The 19,809-nt window shown below is 42.8% G+C and overlaps 1 protein-coding gene across 5 annotated transcripts in view; it reads left to right on the top strand.

The window, feature by feature from the left end:
* Positions 1-19,809, top strand: part of HOOK3 (hook microtubule tethering protein 3) — a 1,188,278-nt gene that overhangs the window by 1,012,846 nt on the left and 155,623 nt on the right. For all 5 annotated transcript variants that reach the window (XM_029601894.1, XM_029601878.1, XM_029601884.1 and 2 more), the window contains one exon: positions 14,961-15,061. In XM_029601894.1, coding sequence (XP_029457754.1) covers positions 14,961-15,061 — 101 coding nt within the window. The remainder of the gene's footprint in view (positions 1-14,960; positions 15,062-19,809) is intronic.

The raw sequence follows: 19,809 nt of genomic DNA on the forward strand, positions 1-19,809 counted from the left end.
GTTCTGCAAACTTTGTGTATGAGTAGGCATCATCGGATTTGATGCAGAAAAAGCATTTGATAGTTGATTGGTCTTTCTTAGAAAGTATATTACATAGGATGGGTTTTCAGGGTTACATTTCTTAAGCAATTAAAGTACTATATAGTAACCCCTCTGCTAGCATCTGTGTTAATGGCCATATATCTCCCCCATTTTATCTAACTCTGGGCACCTGGCAAGGATGTCCTTTATCCCCTCTTCTTTTTATCCTAGTGTTGGAACCATTAACCCAGCTGTTAGCTGAATATCTGCAGCGTATTGATTTAATTCATCATAATAATCTTTCAGGCTTTTTTCTTTCCTGATGCCATTTTGTTTTTTTTGCCTGAAGCTAATCAGCATTTGCAGTATATCCTCACAATTTTAAAACCTGAAAATTGCCTGTACCATTGGAAAATAAATACTGAAATCTGAAGTGCTGGCTTTGACAGACGGATTGGAAGAGTTTCGGGAAGGTTTCCCTTTGGAGTAGTCAAGACATCTATTAAAATATTTGGGGGTTTATGTTCACCGTGACTTTCTGCAATGGTATAACTGTAATGTTAACCCGATCATAACCACTTTTAAATGCAAAACTAACAAATGGATGAATCTACCACTGAATATAGTTGGCAGGATTGCCTTGCTCAAAATGATGCTGCTTCCTAAATTGTTACATACTTTACAAATACTGCCAGTTATGTCGACAAAAGATGACCTCTAATCCCTACTGACAGTTTGTACCGCCTTTATTTGGTGAAAGAAATGAGCACTCATAGCCATCTCCAGGCTGGCAATCCCCATTACTGAGGAGGGTTGGGGTTTTATGATTTTTTACATTCCAGTGGGAACACTGAGAGGAGAGGATCACCTTGCTGGTGGCTGAAAGGAATCTGTAAGTTTTTGCTTGGGACATTGTCTTTTTTAAAAGTACTGGGGCAAAGTTAACTATCTGGGAATATTATTTGGTGTGTTTGTGCCTTTAATAGTCAGAAAGGCAGTGAATAAACAAGTTAGACTTGTTTATTCACTAGGAGACTAGGAGCAGTATATACCTAAGTAAAAAAGTTGAATAGTTCAGCTCAGTTACTCACCTTGGAAAGGTGTTGAGGTAGTGTGATTGGGTTTGAATAGGGACCAACATTTGTTAATCAAGAGAGCAGTGAGTCACTCAGGAAAACTAACTGAAGTTAGACTGTTTGTATTTCCCAACCCTCCCACCCCTCGCCCACCCACCCCTAGCTCATCCCTTAATTTATAGGCAGGTGCCACTTTCAAAAAAAAAATCAACAAAAACTTTATTGAGAATTCGATCAGACCCCGGTAGGCCACTACCAGACACATAGTGAATTCACTAATATATTTAAAGGACATTAGACACATTCCTACTCCCATAGCAACCTAAAACTTAACTAGGAACTGATCAAAATTTAGATGAAGGCAGCAGTCCAGCAGCAAGAGGGGGGCTTCCCAGTCTTTTGCAGAGTGTCACATGTATGATTTTTTACCCACCGGTGAGAAGTTGTACATGTGCATGTGATGCAAAGAGCTCCTGGCTCTCAGAGAACGAGTCCGATCTCTGGAGGCTAGAGTGGTAGACCTGGAGGAGCTGAGCCAGACAGAGAGGTATATAGATGAGACCTTCAGGGACATAGTAGTCAAGTCCCAGCTTCAGACTGGCAGCCCTGGTGCTGCCTTGGTGGAAGAAGGTCTCATGAAGGCAGAGCACCAACCAGGTGCAGTAGGAAAGGATCCTGTAGCAAGGACCTGCTCTCCAGCTGATGCATTATCCTTTCGCACTGAGGATATCTCCCCAAGACCTACTGCCCAGGAGGGAAGGGTTAGGTCGGCCGTCATAGTTGGTGATTCGATTATTAGGAATGTAGATAGCTGGTTGGCTGGTGGGCGTGAGGATCACCTGGTAACATGCCTACCTGGTGCGAAGGTGGCGGACCTCACGCGTCACCTAGATAGGATTTTAGACAGTGCTGGGGAGGAGCCGGCTGTCATGGTACATGTGGGCAGCAACGACATAGGAAAATGTTGGAGGGAGGTTCTGGAAGCCAAATTTAGGCTCTTAGGTAGAAAGCTTAAATCCAGAACCTCCAGGGTAGCATTCTCTGAAATGCTCCCTGTTCCACGCACAGATCACCAGAGGCAGGCAGAGCTCCGGAGTCTCAATGCGTGAATGAGACGATGGTGCAAGGAAGAGGAATTCAGTTTTGTTAGGAACTGGGGAACCTTTTGGGGAAGGGGGAGTCTCTTCCAAAGGGATGGGCTCCACCTTAACCAGGGTGGAATCAGACTGCTGGCGCTAACCTTCAAAAAGGAGATAGAGCAGCTTTTAAACTAGAACAAAGAGGAAAGCCGACAGTCGCTCAGCAGCGCATGGTTCAGAGAGAGGTATCTTCAAAGGATACTAATGATGCATTAGAATTAGGGCATCCCGACAGTGAGGTTCCAATAATTAGAAAAATAGTCCAAGTTCCTGTAACTAAAAACTCACCTGAGCTAAAAAAATTCTAACTTATCCCTATCAATTAAAAAGCAGAATGAAAATACAAACAAAAAACAAACTTTGAAATGTTTGTATGCTAATGCCAGAAGTCTAAGAAGTAAGATGAGAGAATTAGAATGTATAGCAGTGAATGATGACATAGACTTAATTGGCATCTCAGAGACATGGTGGAAAGAGGATAACCAATGGGTACAAATTATATCGCAATGACAGAGAGGAGCACCCGGGAGGAGGTGTGGCACTTTATGTCCGGGATGGCATAGAGTCCAACAGGATAAACATCCTGCATGAGACTAAATACAAAATTGAATCTTTATGGGTAGAAATCCCTTTTGTGTCGGGGAAGACTATAGTGATAGGAGTATACTACCGTCCACCTGGTCAAGATGGTGAGATGGACAGTGAAATGCTAAGTGAAATTAGGGAAGCTAACCAAATTGGTAGTGCGGTAATAATGGGAGACTTCAATTACCCCTATATTGACTGGGTAAATGTATCATCAGGACACGCTAGAGAGATAACGTTCCTGGATGGAATAAATGATAGCTTTATGGAGCAATTGGTTGAAGATCCGAAGAGAGAGGGAGCAATTTTAGATCTAATTCTCAGTGGAGCACAGGACTTGGTGAGAGAGGTAATGGTGGTGGGGCCGCTTGGCAATAGTGATCATAATATGATCAAATTTGATTTAATGACTGGAAGATGAACAGTGTGCAAATCCAAGGCTCTCGTGCTAAACTTTCAAAAGGGAAACTTTGATAAAATGAGAAAAATTGTTAGAAAAAAACTGAAAGGAGCAGCTACAAAAGTAAAAAATGTCCAAGAGGCGTGGTCTTTGTTAAAAAATACCATTCTAGAAGCACAGTCCAGATGTATTCCACACATTAAGAAAGGTTGAAAGAAGGCAAAACGATTACCGGCATGGTTAAAAGGGGAGGTGAAAGAAGCTATTTTAGCCAAAAGATCTTCATTCAAAAATTGGAAGAAGGATCTAACAGAAGAAGCTTTTAATCTATGCCAATAATCCCCTCAATCTATCCAAATTTGTTCTCCATGAACCGTGACTCTATTTAATCCAATAAACACCTAGATATTTAGCCAGGTTTAGTCTTAGCTCCATAAAAGAATCTCATTACTATATGTTATTCGTTGTACTTTTTTTCCCCAGTTCCTTGATCCAAGTTTATCTCCCTGTTCGATGTAATCGCATTCTTACATGCTTGTTAATGTTTTAATGTAAACCGAAGTGATTTGTAACTTTCCTACATGAATTTCGGTATATAAAAATGTTTAATAAATAAAATAGGATAAAGCATAAACGTTGGCAAGTTAAATGTAAGACAGTGATAAGACAGGCTAAGAGAGAATTTGAAAAGAAGTTGGCTGTAGAGGCAAAAGCTCACAGTAAAAACTTTTTTAAATATATCCGAAGCAGAAAGCCTGTGAGGGAGTCAGTTGGACCGTTAGATGATCGAGGGGGTTAAAGGGGCACTTAGAGAAGATAAGGCCATTGCAGAAAGATTAAATGATTTCTTTGCTTCGGTGTTTACTAAAGAGGATGTTGGGGAGGTACCCGTAATGGCGAATGTTTTCATGGGTAATGATTCAGACGGACTGAATCAAATCATGGTGAACCTAGAAGATGTGGTAGGCCTGATTGACAAACTGAAGAGTAGTAAATCACCTGGACCGGATGGTAGACACCCCAGAGTTCTGAAGGAACTAAAAAATGAAATTTCAGACCTATTAGTAAAAATTTGTAACCTATCATCCATTGTACCTGAAGACTGGAGGATAGCAAATGTAACCCCAATATTTAAAAAGGGCTCCATGGGCGATCCGGGAAACTACAGACCGGTTAGCCTGACTTCAGTGTCAGGAAAAATAGTGGAAAGTGTTCCAAACATCAAAATCACAGAACATATAGAAAGACATGGTTTAATTGAACAAAGTCAGCATGGCTTTTCCCAGGGCAAGTCTTTCCTCACAAATCTGCTTCACTTTTTTGAAGGAGTTAATAAACACGTGGATAAAGGTGAACCGGTAGATGTAGTATATTTGGATTTTCAGAAGGCATTTGACAAAGTTCCTCATGAGAGGCTTCTAGAAAAAGTAAAAAGTCATGGGATAGGTGGCGATATCCTTTCGTGGATTGCAAACTGGCTAAAAGACAGGAAACAGAGAGTAGGATTAAATGGACAATTTTCTCAGTGGAAGAGAGTGGACAGTGGAGTGCCTCAGGGATCTGTATTGGGACCCTTACTTTTCAATATATTTATAAATGATCTGGAAAGAAATACGACAAGTGAGATAATCAAATTTGCAGATGACACAAAATTGTTCAGAGTAGTTAAATCACAAGCAGATTGTGATAAATTGCAAGAAGACCTTGTGAGACTGGAAAATTGGGCATCCAAATGGCAGATGAAATTTAATGTGGATAAGTGCAAGGTGATGCATATAGGGAAAAATAACCCATGCTATAATTACACAATGTTGGGTTCCATATTAGGTGCTACAACCCAAGAAGGAGACCTAGGCGTCATAGTGGATAACACATTGAAATAGTGGGTTCAGTGTGCTGCGGCAGTCAGAAAAGCAAACAGAATTTTGGGAATTATTAGAAAGGGAAATGTGAATAAAACGGAAAATGTCATAATGCCTCTGTATCGCTCCATGGTGAGACCGCACCTTGAATACTGTGTACAATTCTGGTCGCCGCATCTCAAAAAAGATATAATTGCGATGGAGAAGGTACAGAGAAGGGCTACCAAAATAAGGGGAATGGAACAGCTCCCCTATGAGGCAAGACTAAAGTAGTTAGGACTTTTCAGCTTGGAGAAGAGATGGCTGAGGGGGGATATGATAGAGATGTTTAAAATTATGAGAGTTCTAGAAGGGGTAGATGTGAATCGGTTATTTACTCTTTCGGATAATTGAAAAACTAGGGGGCACTCCATGAAGTTAGCATTGGGCACATTTAAAACTAATCGGAGAAAGTTCTTTTTTACTCAACGCACAATTAAACTCTGGAATTTGTTGCCAGAGGATGTAGTTAGTGCAGTTAGTATAGCGTTGTTTAAAAAAGGATTGGATAAGTTCTTGGAGGAGAAGTCCATTATCTGCTATTAAGATCACTTACGGGCCAATCCAGTACCGAGCGGTACGAAGAGCTGCGTTAGTGCCTACGGCACCCGCGGTTACCGCCCGCACAGTGCAGCTCACCTACCGCTCGATCCTGAACCCTAATTATATGTAAATGTAAACCGCGTCCGAAAAGCCTTAGGCCCGCGCAACCCAGGATACTGGATAGAGCGCCTATACAGTATCCTGGGTGCGCGGGCCTAAGGCTTCACGCCACGCTGGTATCTCTCATTTCAAATGTCATTTGAAATGACATACCAGGAAGCAACGGCGAAGACAGCGCAGAAGCAACAGTGAAACGACTTTTCAGTGTCCCCCCTCCTCTCGGAGCAGGGCGCGAAAAGCAGCCTTGCTCCAGGAGGAGGGGGGGCACTGACAGCGGGGAAGCAACGGCGAAGCAAAAAAAAAAACCAAAAGCAATTTTTTTTTTTTTTTCCAAAAGCGACAATTTTTTTTTTTCCAAAAGCGACTTACTTTTGGGATCTGTCAAGATCCCAAAAGTAAGTCGCTTTTGGACGCCTGCCAACTTACTTTTCTGAAGCCATCATCAGGAACCCATGCGATCGTAGCTCCTCCCGACGAAGATGGTCGCCTGCACGGGGGAAGCGTACAATTGGCCGCTGAAGACGTGACATCGTGAAGTCACGTCTTCAGCGGCCAATTGCACGCTTTCCCTGTGCAGGCGACCATCTTCGTCGGGAGGAGCTACGATCGCATGGGTTCCTGATGATGGCTTCAGAAAAGTAAGTTGGCAGGCGTCCAAAAGCGACTTACTTTTGGGATCTTGACAGATCCCAAAAGTAAGTCACTTTTGGAAAAAAAAAACCCAAAATTGCTTTTGGTTTTTTTTTTTGCTTCGCCGTTGCTTCCCCGCTGTCAGTGCCCCCCCTCCTCCCGGAGCAAGGCTGCTTTTCGCGCCCTGCTCCGAGAGGAGGGGGGACACTGACAGCGGCGAAGCAAAAAAAAAAACGAATAGTCGCTCGCCGTTGCTTCGCCGCTGCTTCACCGTTGCTAGTGTCCCCCCTCCTCCCGGAGCAAGGCGGCTTTTCGCGCCCTGCTCCGAAAGGAGGGGGGACACTGAAAAGTAGTTTCGCCGTTGCTTCGCCGCTGTCTTCGCCGTTGCTTCGCCGATGTCAGTGTCCCCCCTCCTCCTGGAGCAAGGCTGCTTTTCGCGCCCTGCTCCGAGAGGAGGGGGGACACTGACAGCGGCGAAGCAAAAAAAAAACGAAAAGTCGCTTTGCCGTTGCAGTCTCCGTGGCAGCCCCAGTCCGGACATCGGAGGGGGGCTGCAACGTTTTTTTCGCTTTTTTTTTGGCTTCGGGAGCAGGGGAGAGGACTGGGGCTGCCACGGAGACCGGCACCCATGATCGCGGCCGGGGCAGGTGAGCGGGGGCTGGGGGAAAGCTTGCCATCTACCCTTACCCCTGCCTCTACCGCAGGGGTCAGGGTAGGCGGTAAGTTTGCAGGTTAAACGCGCGACAAAACGGCAGGGAAAACTAGCGATAGTCGGGGTGCGGGTTTCGGGATGCTAGGGAATAGCTAATTCGCTCGTTTGCATGCAATATACATGCCGCGTGCGGAAGGGGTTGCCCGGGGAATTTAGGACGCGGTAGGAGTAGGTTAAAGGGGATTCGGGATCGCAGGAAGGGCTAACGCGGCCGAAAACGGAGTAAAAAGCGGCTTAGGAGCAGGGTAAACGCGGCCGCACTTTACAGGATTGGCCTGTTAGAGAATAGCCACTGCCATCAGCAATGGTAACATGGAATAGACTTAGTTTTTGGGTACTTTCCAGGTTCTTATGGCCTGGATTGGCCACTGTTGGAAACAGGATGCTGGGCTTGATGGACCCTTGGTCTGACCCATTATGGCATTTTCTTATGTTCTTATGTCCTAATTTTTTATATTATAATTTGGGATGTTTAATGAGAACTGTCTGAGATTGGCTTGTGTCCTCTAGTGTTTATGTGGAGCTTGGCATGTAGCGATTGAGTGCTGATCTGATAGATCTGAGTTACTTCCTGCTGTGCATTCTAATCTCCTAGTGCATAGCATGCAGCAGGAATGGAGAGGGCTGCAGCAGCACTTGGGCTTATCCTGGAAGGTCTCTTTGTGGCTCCCATTGTGTGGTAACCTGCACTTTCTACCAGGGCAAAGTCATAGCTGCTTTCCTGCACTCCAGCAGAAAGGTTTTGATACTTTAAGTTGGTTTTTATTTTAATCAATATTCAACTAGGTAAAATGTATACTTTTGAGTTATGTCAACAATCACTGGGTTTCCGGCAGCAAGATTTCTTGGCATATAAGCAACTGTGGAGCTATGTTACCACAATACAGCAACTGGAAGGGGTACCTTTCACCTCAAGTGCTTTTCAAAAATTGTGTATATATCGTAGCAAGCAGTTTAATCTCTCACACGTGCATAGATATCTGCAAAAACAAGTCACATATACCATTATGGATACTCTTGCAGCTAAGTGGGAGGCTGACTTAGGAGAGGTTGGTGGCTTCAGAGATGCTGGAAGGTTCCTTGGATGCATGTAGAGCTATTATGTTTATGCTATTGTTCTATACCAATTTTTGCCGTTTTTGCTGTTAAATTACTTTAAATGTAACAGGTTTGTTGTAAATGTAAACCGGAGTGAAGGCAACTCTGCTATACCTCGGTATATACAAAATGCTAAATAAAATAAATAAATAAATTATCTCTGCCGCTTTGCTGTATCAACATCTCCGGGTTTATATAGGATAGTGGTATCTCCTATGCTAGCCTTTCGAATGGGTATTGCTTAATTGGTTGCTTGCTTGAAATGTTCTGCTTCAAATGCCTCTTATATACATTGCATCTGGGAATGCACCATGATAAGTACATTTTGGAAGGATGTACTTTCCACACTGAATTCTATTTTTATTGCCATTCCATGCAAAGCCTCAGTGTGTCTTTTGGGTATAGGTATTATGGATTTGTTTGGCAGGCCTTGGGGGTCACAGTTCACAAAGGTTTCGCAATTGCTAAGAAATGCCTGCTAACTAAATGGATTTCCACTGAGTCTCCTAGGAAGGCCTTTTGGCATTCAGAGATAAGTTTACTTACATTGGATTATAAATCCCATCTCTTGCAAGCCTGACAAAATACTCACACCTTCTTCCATGTGTGGGGTCCAATTTTAGAACTATTGCCAGAACGTATCAAGTTACAATTTCAGAAGCAAGATTCCTAACTTATGGGTCGATACTCTAAGGCCGCGGTAGAAACAGTGCGGCAGTGTCAGGCGCACCCTCGTTCCCCGCACACACAGTTCTCTTCACCTACCGCTCTATACTCTCTTCTAATTGCATGCAAATGCATGCCGCGGCTGCGAAGCCTTAGGCAAGCGTTAGGCCCGCGCAACCCATTTTACTGTATAGAGCGCCTATACAGTATCCTGGGTTCGCGGGCCTAACGCTTCACGGCCGCGCTGGTATCTGTCATTTCAAATGACATTTGAAATGACAGGTACCAGGAAGTGGGCAGTTATGTTTCCCGATGCTCGGCAAACTATCCCCCAGCCCCCGCTCACCTGCCCTGGCCCCGTCCGGTCTCCGGTGCAGCCCCAGTCCTGTCTCCTCCTCCCGAAGCAAAAAAAAAAAAAACAAAACTGAAAAAGTAGCAAGGCTCGGGCCTGCTACGATAGTCCCTTCTCCCTTCTCCTCTCCTTCCGATTTCGGCGCTCAAGGCGGCCGGGTGGGTGTGCATTCATCCAGGCAGAGGGAGCCGGCGGCGAAAGCGGCCTCTGGCTCCCTCTGCCTGGATGAATGCACGGCCCCCGCCGGCAGCGAATGAATGCCCGTGCGATTTCGGCGCTCAAGGCATGAGCGCCGAAATCGCACGGGCATTCATTCGCTGCCGGCGGGGGCCGTGCATTCATCCAGCGGCCCCCGCCGGCAGCGAATGAATGCCCGTGCGATTTCGGCGCTCAAGGCAGTCACATGACGTGACGTCACGCCTTGAGCGCCGAAATCGCACGGGCATTCATTCGCTGCCGGCGGGGGCCGTGCATTCATCCAGGCAGAGGGAGCCGGAGGCCGCTTTCGCCGCCGGCTCCCTCTGCCTGGATGAATGCACGCCCACCCGGCCGCCTTGAGCGCCGAAATCGGGAGGAGAGGAGAAGGGAGAAGGGACTACCGTAGCAGGCCCGAGCCTTGCTACTTTTTCGGTTTGTTTTTTTTTTTGCTTCGGGAGGAGGAGACAGGACTGGGGCTGCACCGGAGACCAGACGGGGCCAGGGCAGGTAAGCAATGTTTTTACACTTTTTTTACACCATTTTTTACACTTTATTCCCGTTTTAATTTTCGAACACCACACTAACACCAAGTAGAGGGTAGCGGTAAACTAACAGGTTAAGGATGCGGCAAAATAGCGGGTTACAAAGGAGATAATCTGAGCGCGCGTCACAGTATCGGAGGGGAATAGCTAATTCCTTCATTATACGGCTAATTCGTTCATTTACTTATCATATACATGCTGCGTGCGGAAAGGGTTATGCGTCTGTTTTAAGAAGCACTAAGGACGCGTGAAACTGGAGACTGTATCGCCTTACGCGTCCGAATTGTGCGCTCCCAGCACGTTACAGACGGGAAATCTTCAACCGCACGTTACAGTATCGACCTGTAAGTATTTGTAATATACTGATTTATGGACTTCCTTTGGGTAAGGGAGTGTTGAAGATTGTGCTATGGTACATGGGAGCCATTATTAGTTGTGTTATACATGGAGGGGTTTTGCTTTGATTTGTTTGCTGTATATAAGCAATATTATAGAGGCTGATCTTATATCGGTGATTTGTGGGGTGGGTGGGTTAGGGGGGACAGGGTGGTAGATGATTTTGAGAATGACAATTTTATATTGAAGTTATATTGGAAAATGTGGAAAATTGTCATGTATTGTTTCTGTTCTATTTTTCTTTCTGTATGTGCCAATAAAGATATTTACACACAAAGTCACAAGCATGCAATAATTACAGGGTTATGAGTGGGGATAGTACTGAACAAATAGAGGATAGGAGAGCTGGAAGTACAGAGGTGCAGTGTTGAACAGACTGGGAAGGGTAGTAAGCAGAGGAAGAGGAATGGTAGATAATGGTGTGATACCTTATAAAATAGGATTGAAGAAGACGGGAGTCAGACTATATACCATCAGGAAAAAGGGGGGTGAAGTAGAATTAGGGGAGCCAGAAGTAGAGGGGCAAATTTATATAAGGATGTTGCAGTGGAGGATAATCAATATGCTAGTAATATGAATTGGGTTAGGGAAGGGGGTATTGTGCAGAGAGGAGGTTTATCTGATGACAGAGTGTGGGAGGAGAGCGGGATGGGGGTAGTAATGTTTTTCTAACTGGCAGTTCTGTCAGAAATGGGTGGATATGATCAAGAAGGGCAATCTGAAAATTGTGCAAGAAGAAGGCGATGATTGTCCAGCAAGTACTTCCACGGTAGGTAGTCAGCGAATGGAGTCTTTTTTTTTTTTTTTTTTTTTTTTTTACAATTATGAGGCTTTAAGTCTGTCTGTTAGAATGGGGGCCACTGTAGATGGAAGTTTGGGTATGATGCATATGGGTATGCAGACTGAGGATATAAGCAAAGCAAGTCAAAAGAGCAAAGCTAAGAAGAGGGACAAGAAGAAGAATAATAGAAGAAGGGATAGTCCAGAGCACTCAACTAGTTCTGATGGTAGTACATCATCTTCTTCTAGTGATATGTGGTTGATGTTGTGCACAATGGGTGTGAGGGATATACTATGTCATAGAACACGCAGAAACAAATATTGCAAAAACAAAACTCAGTTTACTAAATGTTGTAAATATATGGATAATAAATCACTAAAGTAATATCAATATTGAATACAATATCACAGTAAGCTGTACATAAATCAATACCTGTAAATAGGAGACAGATAGAAATAAAGATAGAACATTAATCAAAGAATAATAAAGAACAAAAGAACAGAACACCTTCCTTATATGCCCTCCTCTATATAAGCCAGTGTTCATAGGAAATCTGGAGGACTCTGGCCCAGGGTCTCTGAAAGAACAACTTGCTCTGTGTTCCTTTCAGCTCATCCAGCTAAAATAAGCAAATACTATGTCTCACATATCCCTGTGCAAATTAGATGTTTCAAAGGCATTTCAGTACCAGTCCTTTGATCTCCCATTTGGTAAAAGGCATCAATTGTATTAACTCATTATGAGCTTATTGTTGTGTTAGTCTTTAGCATTTGATCTTCCCAGGTGATAAAGAAATACCAAATGGTGGGTCTCGGACAATAGCAGATTGATGTTCCCAGGGACACCAAATGTTCCTTGGGGCCATCCCTGCTCTTTATCAGCATATTGGTGCCAGAAAGACTCAGGCATGAGGGAACAAATGGGGAAAAGTGTCATGCCTTTGTACAATTTTTGTATTTAAATTATATGCAGTATATTGATTCATTCTTATTAATCATTGGAGTCTGTTCTGATCCATAGCTGTTTTTTTGCGGTACAAAGTCTTCCGGAGAACTAACTAGCTTGCCTAAAATTCTCCTTACACATTGAGTCAGGGTAATAATGATAAGATACCATAGAAAGGTCTTCCTGCTTTAGTTAATTTAATGGAACTGTGGGAATCAGTTCCAAAATATTTGAGAGAAAATGTTAGGAAGCACAAGGACATGGATATTTTTAAATTGCTAGTGGGCCGAAAGAAGAAAAGGGAAATTAGGAAAAGGAGAAAGAGGGATGATGAATTTAAAAAATAAACAAGAATAAACTTTTGTCTTGGGGGTATGCAGGATGTAAACCTTTGGCTGTTACATATGACTCAGGAGTCAGGTGCAGACAAGTTTAATTGGAAGTAAAGAGCAGATTGGGGCAGCTTCGGTTGCGGGAAGGTCCTTTCGAACCAGAGCAACAATGGTGGGTCTCGGACAATAGCAGATTGGAGGGGCTGAAATTTGTTGGAAATTCAATAGATTGGTTATCACGCCTGTGCAAATTGTGCAACCAATCATCCAGCTTTTAAATGTGGAAAGCAGGGACAGGTTGGTGGTGTGCAATCAGCAAAATAATGAAATGATATTTCAGTGTGCTCCAATAGTGGTTAAATTGTGAGCTATGAAACCTTGGTTAGAAAAATATAATAAAAAAGAATATGCTAAGTTTTTGTTGGAGGGATTTGAATCTGGGTTTGTTATTCCTTATTGGGGGCATATTGTGAATAATGCAGTAGCTAATTCAGTATGGGCCGGATTTAAAAAAGGTTACGCACACCGGGCCTATTTTAAAAAGGCCCGGTGACATGCGTAAAGCCCCGGGACGTGTGTAAGTCCCAGGGCTTTACTAAAGGGGCGGGGCCAGAGGCCTCCGACATAGCGGCCATGCCGCTGTGTCGAAGGATTGCATGCTGGCAGCCTGCCGGCGCGTGCAACTTGAACCTGCCCAGAGGCAGGCACATAAGATAAAACACCCAGGCTCCCATTCTCACTCATGCATACACATTCAAGCCCGTGCACAGCTTCCGCTTCCTCCCCCTCCCAAGCAGTAAGATCAGTTGGCCTCGCCTCCTGCCACCGGCCTCCTGCTATCTTTGGGCTGTACGACCCACCGATCTTCCTGCTTAGGGGGGGGAGGGGAGGAAGCGGAAGCTGTGTGTGGCGCTTCTGCTCCCTCCCCTCCCCCCAAAATAGGAAGATCGGTGGGCCATACGGCTGTAGGATCCATGCAAATGCACGGAATTGCGCGCTAGCCCTGGGTCCTCCTCTTCGCCGTGCGGAGATGAGATCCCGTGACAGCCTTGCAGGTCCAGTGCTCCATTTCCGGTTCCAGTTGGGTGGGCCTGGGTTCAAATTGGGTGGGCAGCTGCCCACCCGTGGCTTTGCCACTGTGGGTCACTCCATCGTCATTAATAAATCCATTCTGAATTGAATAGTAATGGGGCGGCTCAAGGCAATCTGCCGCTTGAGGTGAATGATGAGATGGCACCCCCTTGCACCGCCCCCTGTTGCTCTGCCCCCCTGCCCTTCCTCCCTTCAGTTGCTGCCGGGCTGGCCCCCAGAATCTTTGCTCTACTCTGCTGGCCTGGCCTCTGGTGGCAGCGGCATCTGCATCCTTGCTCCACGCCGCCAGCCCACAGCAGTCACCCTCCTCTTTTCTGGCATTGCACCTGGGTCAGCAGCCACAGAAGGGGCAGGCAGGGTGAGGCAGACACCACAGTGGTGTTCTGAGAGGGGCATTTTTTGCCGCCTCAAAATTCTGCCACCTGAAGCTGTCGCCTCACCCTGCCTCATTATAGAACTGCCCCTGAATAATAATATAAATGAGAAATTATTGCACAAGGACGTATTGTTCTTAGAATATCCTTTTGTAACTTCAAGGGACAATGGGATTTAAGAGAAATGAGATGTGTATATTGCATATGTACACTTATAGATACATTAATTGAATTTACATGTATGTTTGTCATAACAATGGCCGACTAATAGGACTAGAATTATAATAGTGTCAGTAAGCTCCAATGATCGAGCAGATCCCTAAGATATTCTCAATAATGACTTTTAGCAATTTCATCCATTTCTAAGCATGATCGCAATGTACAAGACAATCTGCATTTAGTTGTTTTGCACTGAATATCTGGAATTCTACACCCCTGAAGCATCACTTTAGCTTTGTTCCTAAATGGAGGCAATTTATTTATTGAGCTCTGTGGTTAGGAGTAATTGGGGATTCAGTTGGTTTTTATAAGAGTAACTGGGGGGTTTTTAGCTAATTTTTATTTTTTTGCATTTTAATTTATTTGGCAATATTTATTATCACTTAGATTGCTTTATTATATGTCTTATTGGTTGTAACTCGCTGTAATATTTTATGCATGGTGGGATATTAAATTTAATAATCATTCTTGACAAGGAGGATCCTTTACTTTCCCGTCCTCTGCCTCTCTTGAGCAGAAACAATTATGTAAAGTTGAGTGGCTATCAAATTTACTTTTTTTGGGAACCCAAGCCAAATTAATGTTAGATTGTAGCTGTAAACATTTCAACAAAAAGATTAGGGTATAGTGTATTTTTTTTAACTTTGCCAGTTAACAATAATACTCACATCAATATTTGTTGACTTTTTTCATATGTACCATAGTTGCCAACTTTCTCCTGAAAAGGTGCACTTGATGATGACAATGAAATTGTAATTTGAAGTTCATCTTATTATAAAGCAATATTGATGATGTACTTTGTGTTAATGTCACCATATATATTTGTTTTCATCTGAAGCACTTAGAATAGAAGAATTACAAGAAGCCTTACGAAAGAAAGAAGAAGATATGAAACAAATGGAAGAGAGATACAAAAAGTACTTAGAAAAAGCCAAGAGTGTAAGTGAATTATTTTGTGCAGTGGTATACAGCCAGTTCCACTTGTATAATATTTTAGTTTGTCAAATGTTTTCACTATCCCTTTTTTGTCTGAAACACTGATACTTAGGTTTTTTATAATATGCCTGTTGCACTGTAATTTTTAACACTGAGTTATACCTTTCTAATGAAATACAGATCAGCAAAAATTTATAGCTGATACTATTTTATTGGCATAACAATATTTTTCTGATTAACGTTTGAAAGCTATAATCCCTTTATCAAGACAGAGTAAAATGAGCAGATTAATGCAAAGGGTGATGTTCCCCAAATATACAAGTAAATCACAGTAAAGTGAAAGGCTTCCAGTACCCCATCCCAATTTTTTATGTAGGCCTCAAGAAAGAGATCCTCTGACTCCAGCTATGGCCTTTTTGCCATCTTCCATCACCATCTACTGGCTGAAATGTGCAAATTTCAGAGCAGTTCTCTCTTCCTGAGGGTAGATGATGCTGACAGAAGAGCAACGTTGATATCACAGCTATTTTGAAAGAAACCCAATATGTTACAGAAATGAGATGTTGGTTGTTTTTTTTTTGCAAAGTATTACAGGGTATTTTGTTCCCTATCTGCTAGTTTTCTGTTTGTCTAAATTATCTATGTCCATTATCCGTGTACCTCTATAAAGTCAGTACTTAAAATATGACAGATTGGTATAATTTAAAGATGATGATCATAAAAGTATTTAAATAGTGGTCCCAATACAGAACCTGGTGGAATCCCACTTCAGTTAGATACTCATTACTTGTGACCTACTGTAGCCTCCCCTTAAGTCACTGTCTAACCCACTTATAAATATTTTCGTTACTCTCCATCTTTCTTAATTTGAAAAGGAGCTGTTTATGTGGTATTCTATCAGAAGTTTTACCACAGCCCAGATAAATTATATGAGTCATGTTTCCCATATCATATTTGTGGCCAAATTCTCATAAAACCTCAGAAGGTTGATCCTGTAGGCCCTACTGTTCCAGAACCCATACTGATTCTCAGTAATCATTCCCCTCTGTGTCAAATGTGCATCAGTCTCCTTTTATCATTGCAGCTTCTAGCATTTCCCTTCATTGCAGCTTCTAGCATTTCCCTTCAATTATAGACTAGTCTATAATTACTTGTTTCTGTTTCCTGTTTTTTGAATATGGTTGTTACATTTGCCCTTCGTCAGTGTTGAGGAACCCTCATGGTCCGAAATTGATTCTTGAAAAGCAGTGGTATAGCATAGTACCTCAGATGAATTTCATCTGGTCTGAGTCACATCTTGATTTTTTTATAGTCTTTTTGTATCCACCCCCAGATTATGCAAACTGGATTCTGCTTATGTTAATGTCCAGTGCCCTTATTTTTCTCTAGCAATCATTCTACCAAAAGTACTAGGGGAAAAAAGTTGTTTGGCAGCACTGTGTTGTCTCTGCTTCAAGTAATGTTTCCTGTTTTATACACAAAATGATCTATAATATTAATCTTTTATTGTTAATGTTATTTGACTTAAAGAACCTTTTTAGAATTAGGTTTGCTGACTTTAGCAATATATTTTCCATTTTAATTTTCCTGATTCTTCCTACTTTTACATGCTCTAAAGGCTTTCTTTCCCCTTTCATTATTTTAAATGTCCACTTCTATTCAGATTTTTTTTTTCTAATTTTTTGGTTAATTTGCATAAACATATATGTATAGACCATGACAGCAGATAAAGATCATATGACCCATCCAGTCTGCCCATCTACTTCTGCTCAGCATTATAGTCCTATCCTCTTCCTCAGAGATCCTCTGTGTTTTTCCCGTGCTCTCTTGAATTCTGATACTGTCCTTATCTCCAATGGGAGACTGTTCCATGCATCCACCACCTTTTCCGTAAAGAAATATTTCTTTAGATCATTCCTGAGTCTATCCCCTTTCCAGTAAATAGATCAGCCTAGTTTACCTAGACACCAAATTATGTATAATCTTAATGTCAGAGTCCTCAAAATATAAGAACATAAGAAATTGCCATGCTGGGTCAGACCAAGGGTCCATCAAGCCCAGCATCCTGTTTCCAACAGAGGCCAAAACCCCAGGCCTCAAGAACCTGGCAATTACCAAAACACTAAGAAGATCCCATGCTACTGATGCAATTAATAGCAGTGGCTATTCCCTAAGTAAAATTGATTAATAGCCATTATAATGGACTTCTCTTCCAAGAACTTATCCAAACCTTTTTTGAACCACCAGCTAACTAACTGCACTAACCACATCCTCTGGCAACAAATTCCAGAGCTTTATTGTGCGTTGAGTGAAAAAGAATTTTCTCCGATTAGTCTTAAATGTGCTACTTGCTAACTTCATGGAATGCCCCCTAGTCCTTCTATTATTCGAAAGTGAAAATAACCGAGTCACATCTACTCGTTCAAGACCTCTCATGATCTTAAAGACCTCTATCATATCCCCCTCAGCCGTCTCTTCTCCAAGCTGAACAGCCCTAATCTCTTCAGCCTTTCCTCATAGGGAAGCTGTTCCATCCCCTTTATCATTTTGGTTGCCCTTCTCTGTACCTTCTCCATCGCAACTATATCTTTTTTTAGATGCGGCGACCAGAATTGTACACAGTATTCAAGGTGTGGTCTCACCATGGAGCGATATAGAGGCATTATGACATTTTCCGTTCTATTAACCATTCCCTTCCTAATAATTCCTAACATTCTATTTGCTTTTTTGACTGCTGCAGCACACTGAGCTGACAATTTTAAAGTATTATCCACTATGATGCCTAGATCTTTTTCCTGGGTGGTAGCTCCTAATATGGAACCTAACATCGTGTAACTACAGCAACGGTTATTTTTCCCTATATGCAACACCTTGCACTTGTCCACATTAAATTTCATCTGCCATTTGGATGCCCTATCTTCAAGTCTTGCAAGGTCCTCCTGCAATGTATCACAGTCTGCTTGTGATTTAACTACCTTGGTTTCACTCTTTTCGTTTCTATATATATCTTAATTTAAAATAAGATTTCAATCATTCAATTTTAAGGAATAGATTTCACGCAACCAACAAACGGGCCGATACAGAAAAACCCCACGGGAGAGCCGGCAAGCACCAGCTCTCCCGGCACGTGCCCAAGCCACTCTCCTGGGCACGTGATTCAGAAAGAAAAAATATGCAAATGAGGACCCGTGGTAAAAGGAGGGACTAGGGACATTAGTGCATCCCTAGCGCCTCCTTTTTGACAGAAGCGGTGGCTGTCAGCAGGTTTGACAGCCGACGCTCAATTTTACTGGCGTCGTTTCTCGAACCCGCTGACAGCCACGGGTTTGGAAAACGGAAGCCGGCAAAATTGAGCATCCCTCTTCCAAGCCGCGGGCAGATTTTAAATTCTTTAAATTTTATTTTTTTATTTTTGGTGCCTCTGACTTAATATTGCTATGATATTAAGTCGGAGGGTGTACAGAAAAGCAGTTTTTTCTGCTTTTCTGTACACTTTCCCAGTGCTGGCTGAAATTAACGCCTGCCTTTGGCAGGCGTTAATTTCTGAAAGTAAAATGTGCGGCTTGGCGGCACATTTTACTTTCTGTATCGTGCGGGAATAACTAATAGGGCCATCAACATGCATATGCATTTTGCGGGCGCTATTAGTTTCGTGGGGGTTGGCTGCGCGTTTTCCACGTGCTATTACCCCTTACTGTATAAGGGGTAATAGCACGTGCTATTACCCCTTACTGTATAAGGGGTAAAAATAGCGCGTCAAACATGCTTCCAACCGGGGGCTAACAGTGAGCTCGACTTGAGCGCACTTTACTGCATCGGCCCAAATGAGAACAGCAGCTCACATAGTGTGGAATAACCCCTCCCCCTTTGTGGGGTACATACATTTAGGGGTTCACAAAGTTCCCAGGCAGTTCTTTTATGTCCCAGATCTCTCTCTTTCTCACAACTAATACTTCACGCATATCCAGCATAGCTCTCTGCTTCAACGGCAGGGGAGAAGAAAAACAACCAATAAGGGCTGAATAACATAGTCTGGGTAAACAAATAAGTATGGGTGTAGCTTGCTTATTGCGGTGGTTACTACCCCTAACTAATCAAGCTTGATATTTCACTTGGATTCAGCTCCTTCACTGCTCTCTACATTAATGGTGGGGGTGAAAGGGAAATAGAACCAAAGGTTACTAAGAGCCAAGAGAAACAGATAAGTATGAGAAAAAAGAAGTGTGAAGCTTGCTGGGCAGACTGGATGGGCCGATTGGTCTTCTTCTGCCGTCATTTCTATGTTTCTATGTTTCTATATTTGCCTCACTAGAGCCCTTGGGAGACACCAGAATTAATCCAGTGTGGTGGGGGAGGTGCTACTACCTGGGCCCCTGGTGCAGTCAGGGATATAATCATCAAATTCACACTCACCCCACTCTTCCTAGTTACTGATCAGTGGTATTCTCAAGTGTGAAGGCTTTTTACTTGGGATACAGATAGCAAATAACCACAGAGTCAGCAAATGTTATTCAAAGAAACATTTACATAGTTTGAAAATTAAGATTCAGGCCAGTATGGAAAAAATTACCACTTGAACTGAGACTAATGAAAGAATAAAAACTCTTCAAAAAAAGGCCTAAAAACTTGGCTTTTCAAAAAAGCATTTCACAATGAGAGCACTGTCTAACAACAAATACATACCGCTGAAAGTCACCATAAAAAGGTAGAATTGACAATTTTATTATTTTTACCTATAATTAAATATTAAA

This window comes from Rhinatrema bivittatum, chromosome 1, assembly GCF_901001135.1.
Source record: "Rhinatrema bivittatum chromosome 1, aRhiBiv1.1, whole genome shotgun sequence".
Classification (NCBI taxonomy): domain Eukaryota; kingdom Metazoa; phylum Chordata; class Amphibia; order Gymnophiona; family Rhinatrematidae; genus Rhinatrema; species Rhinatrema bivittatum.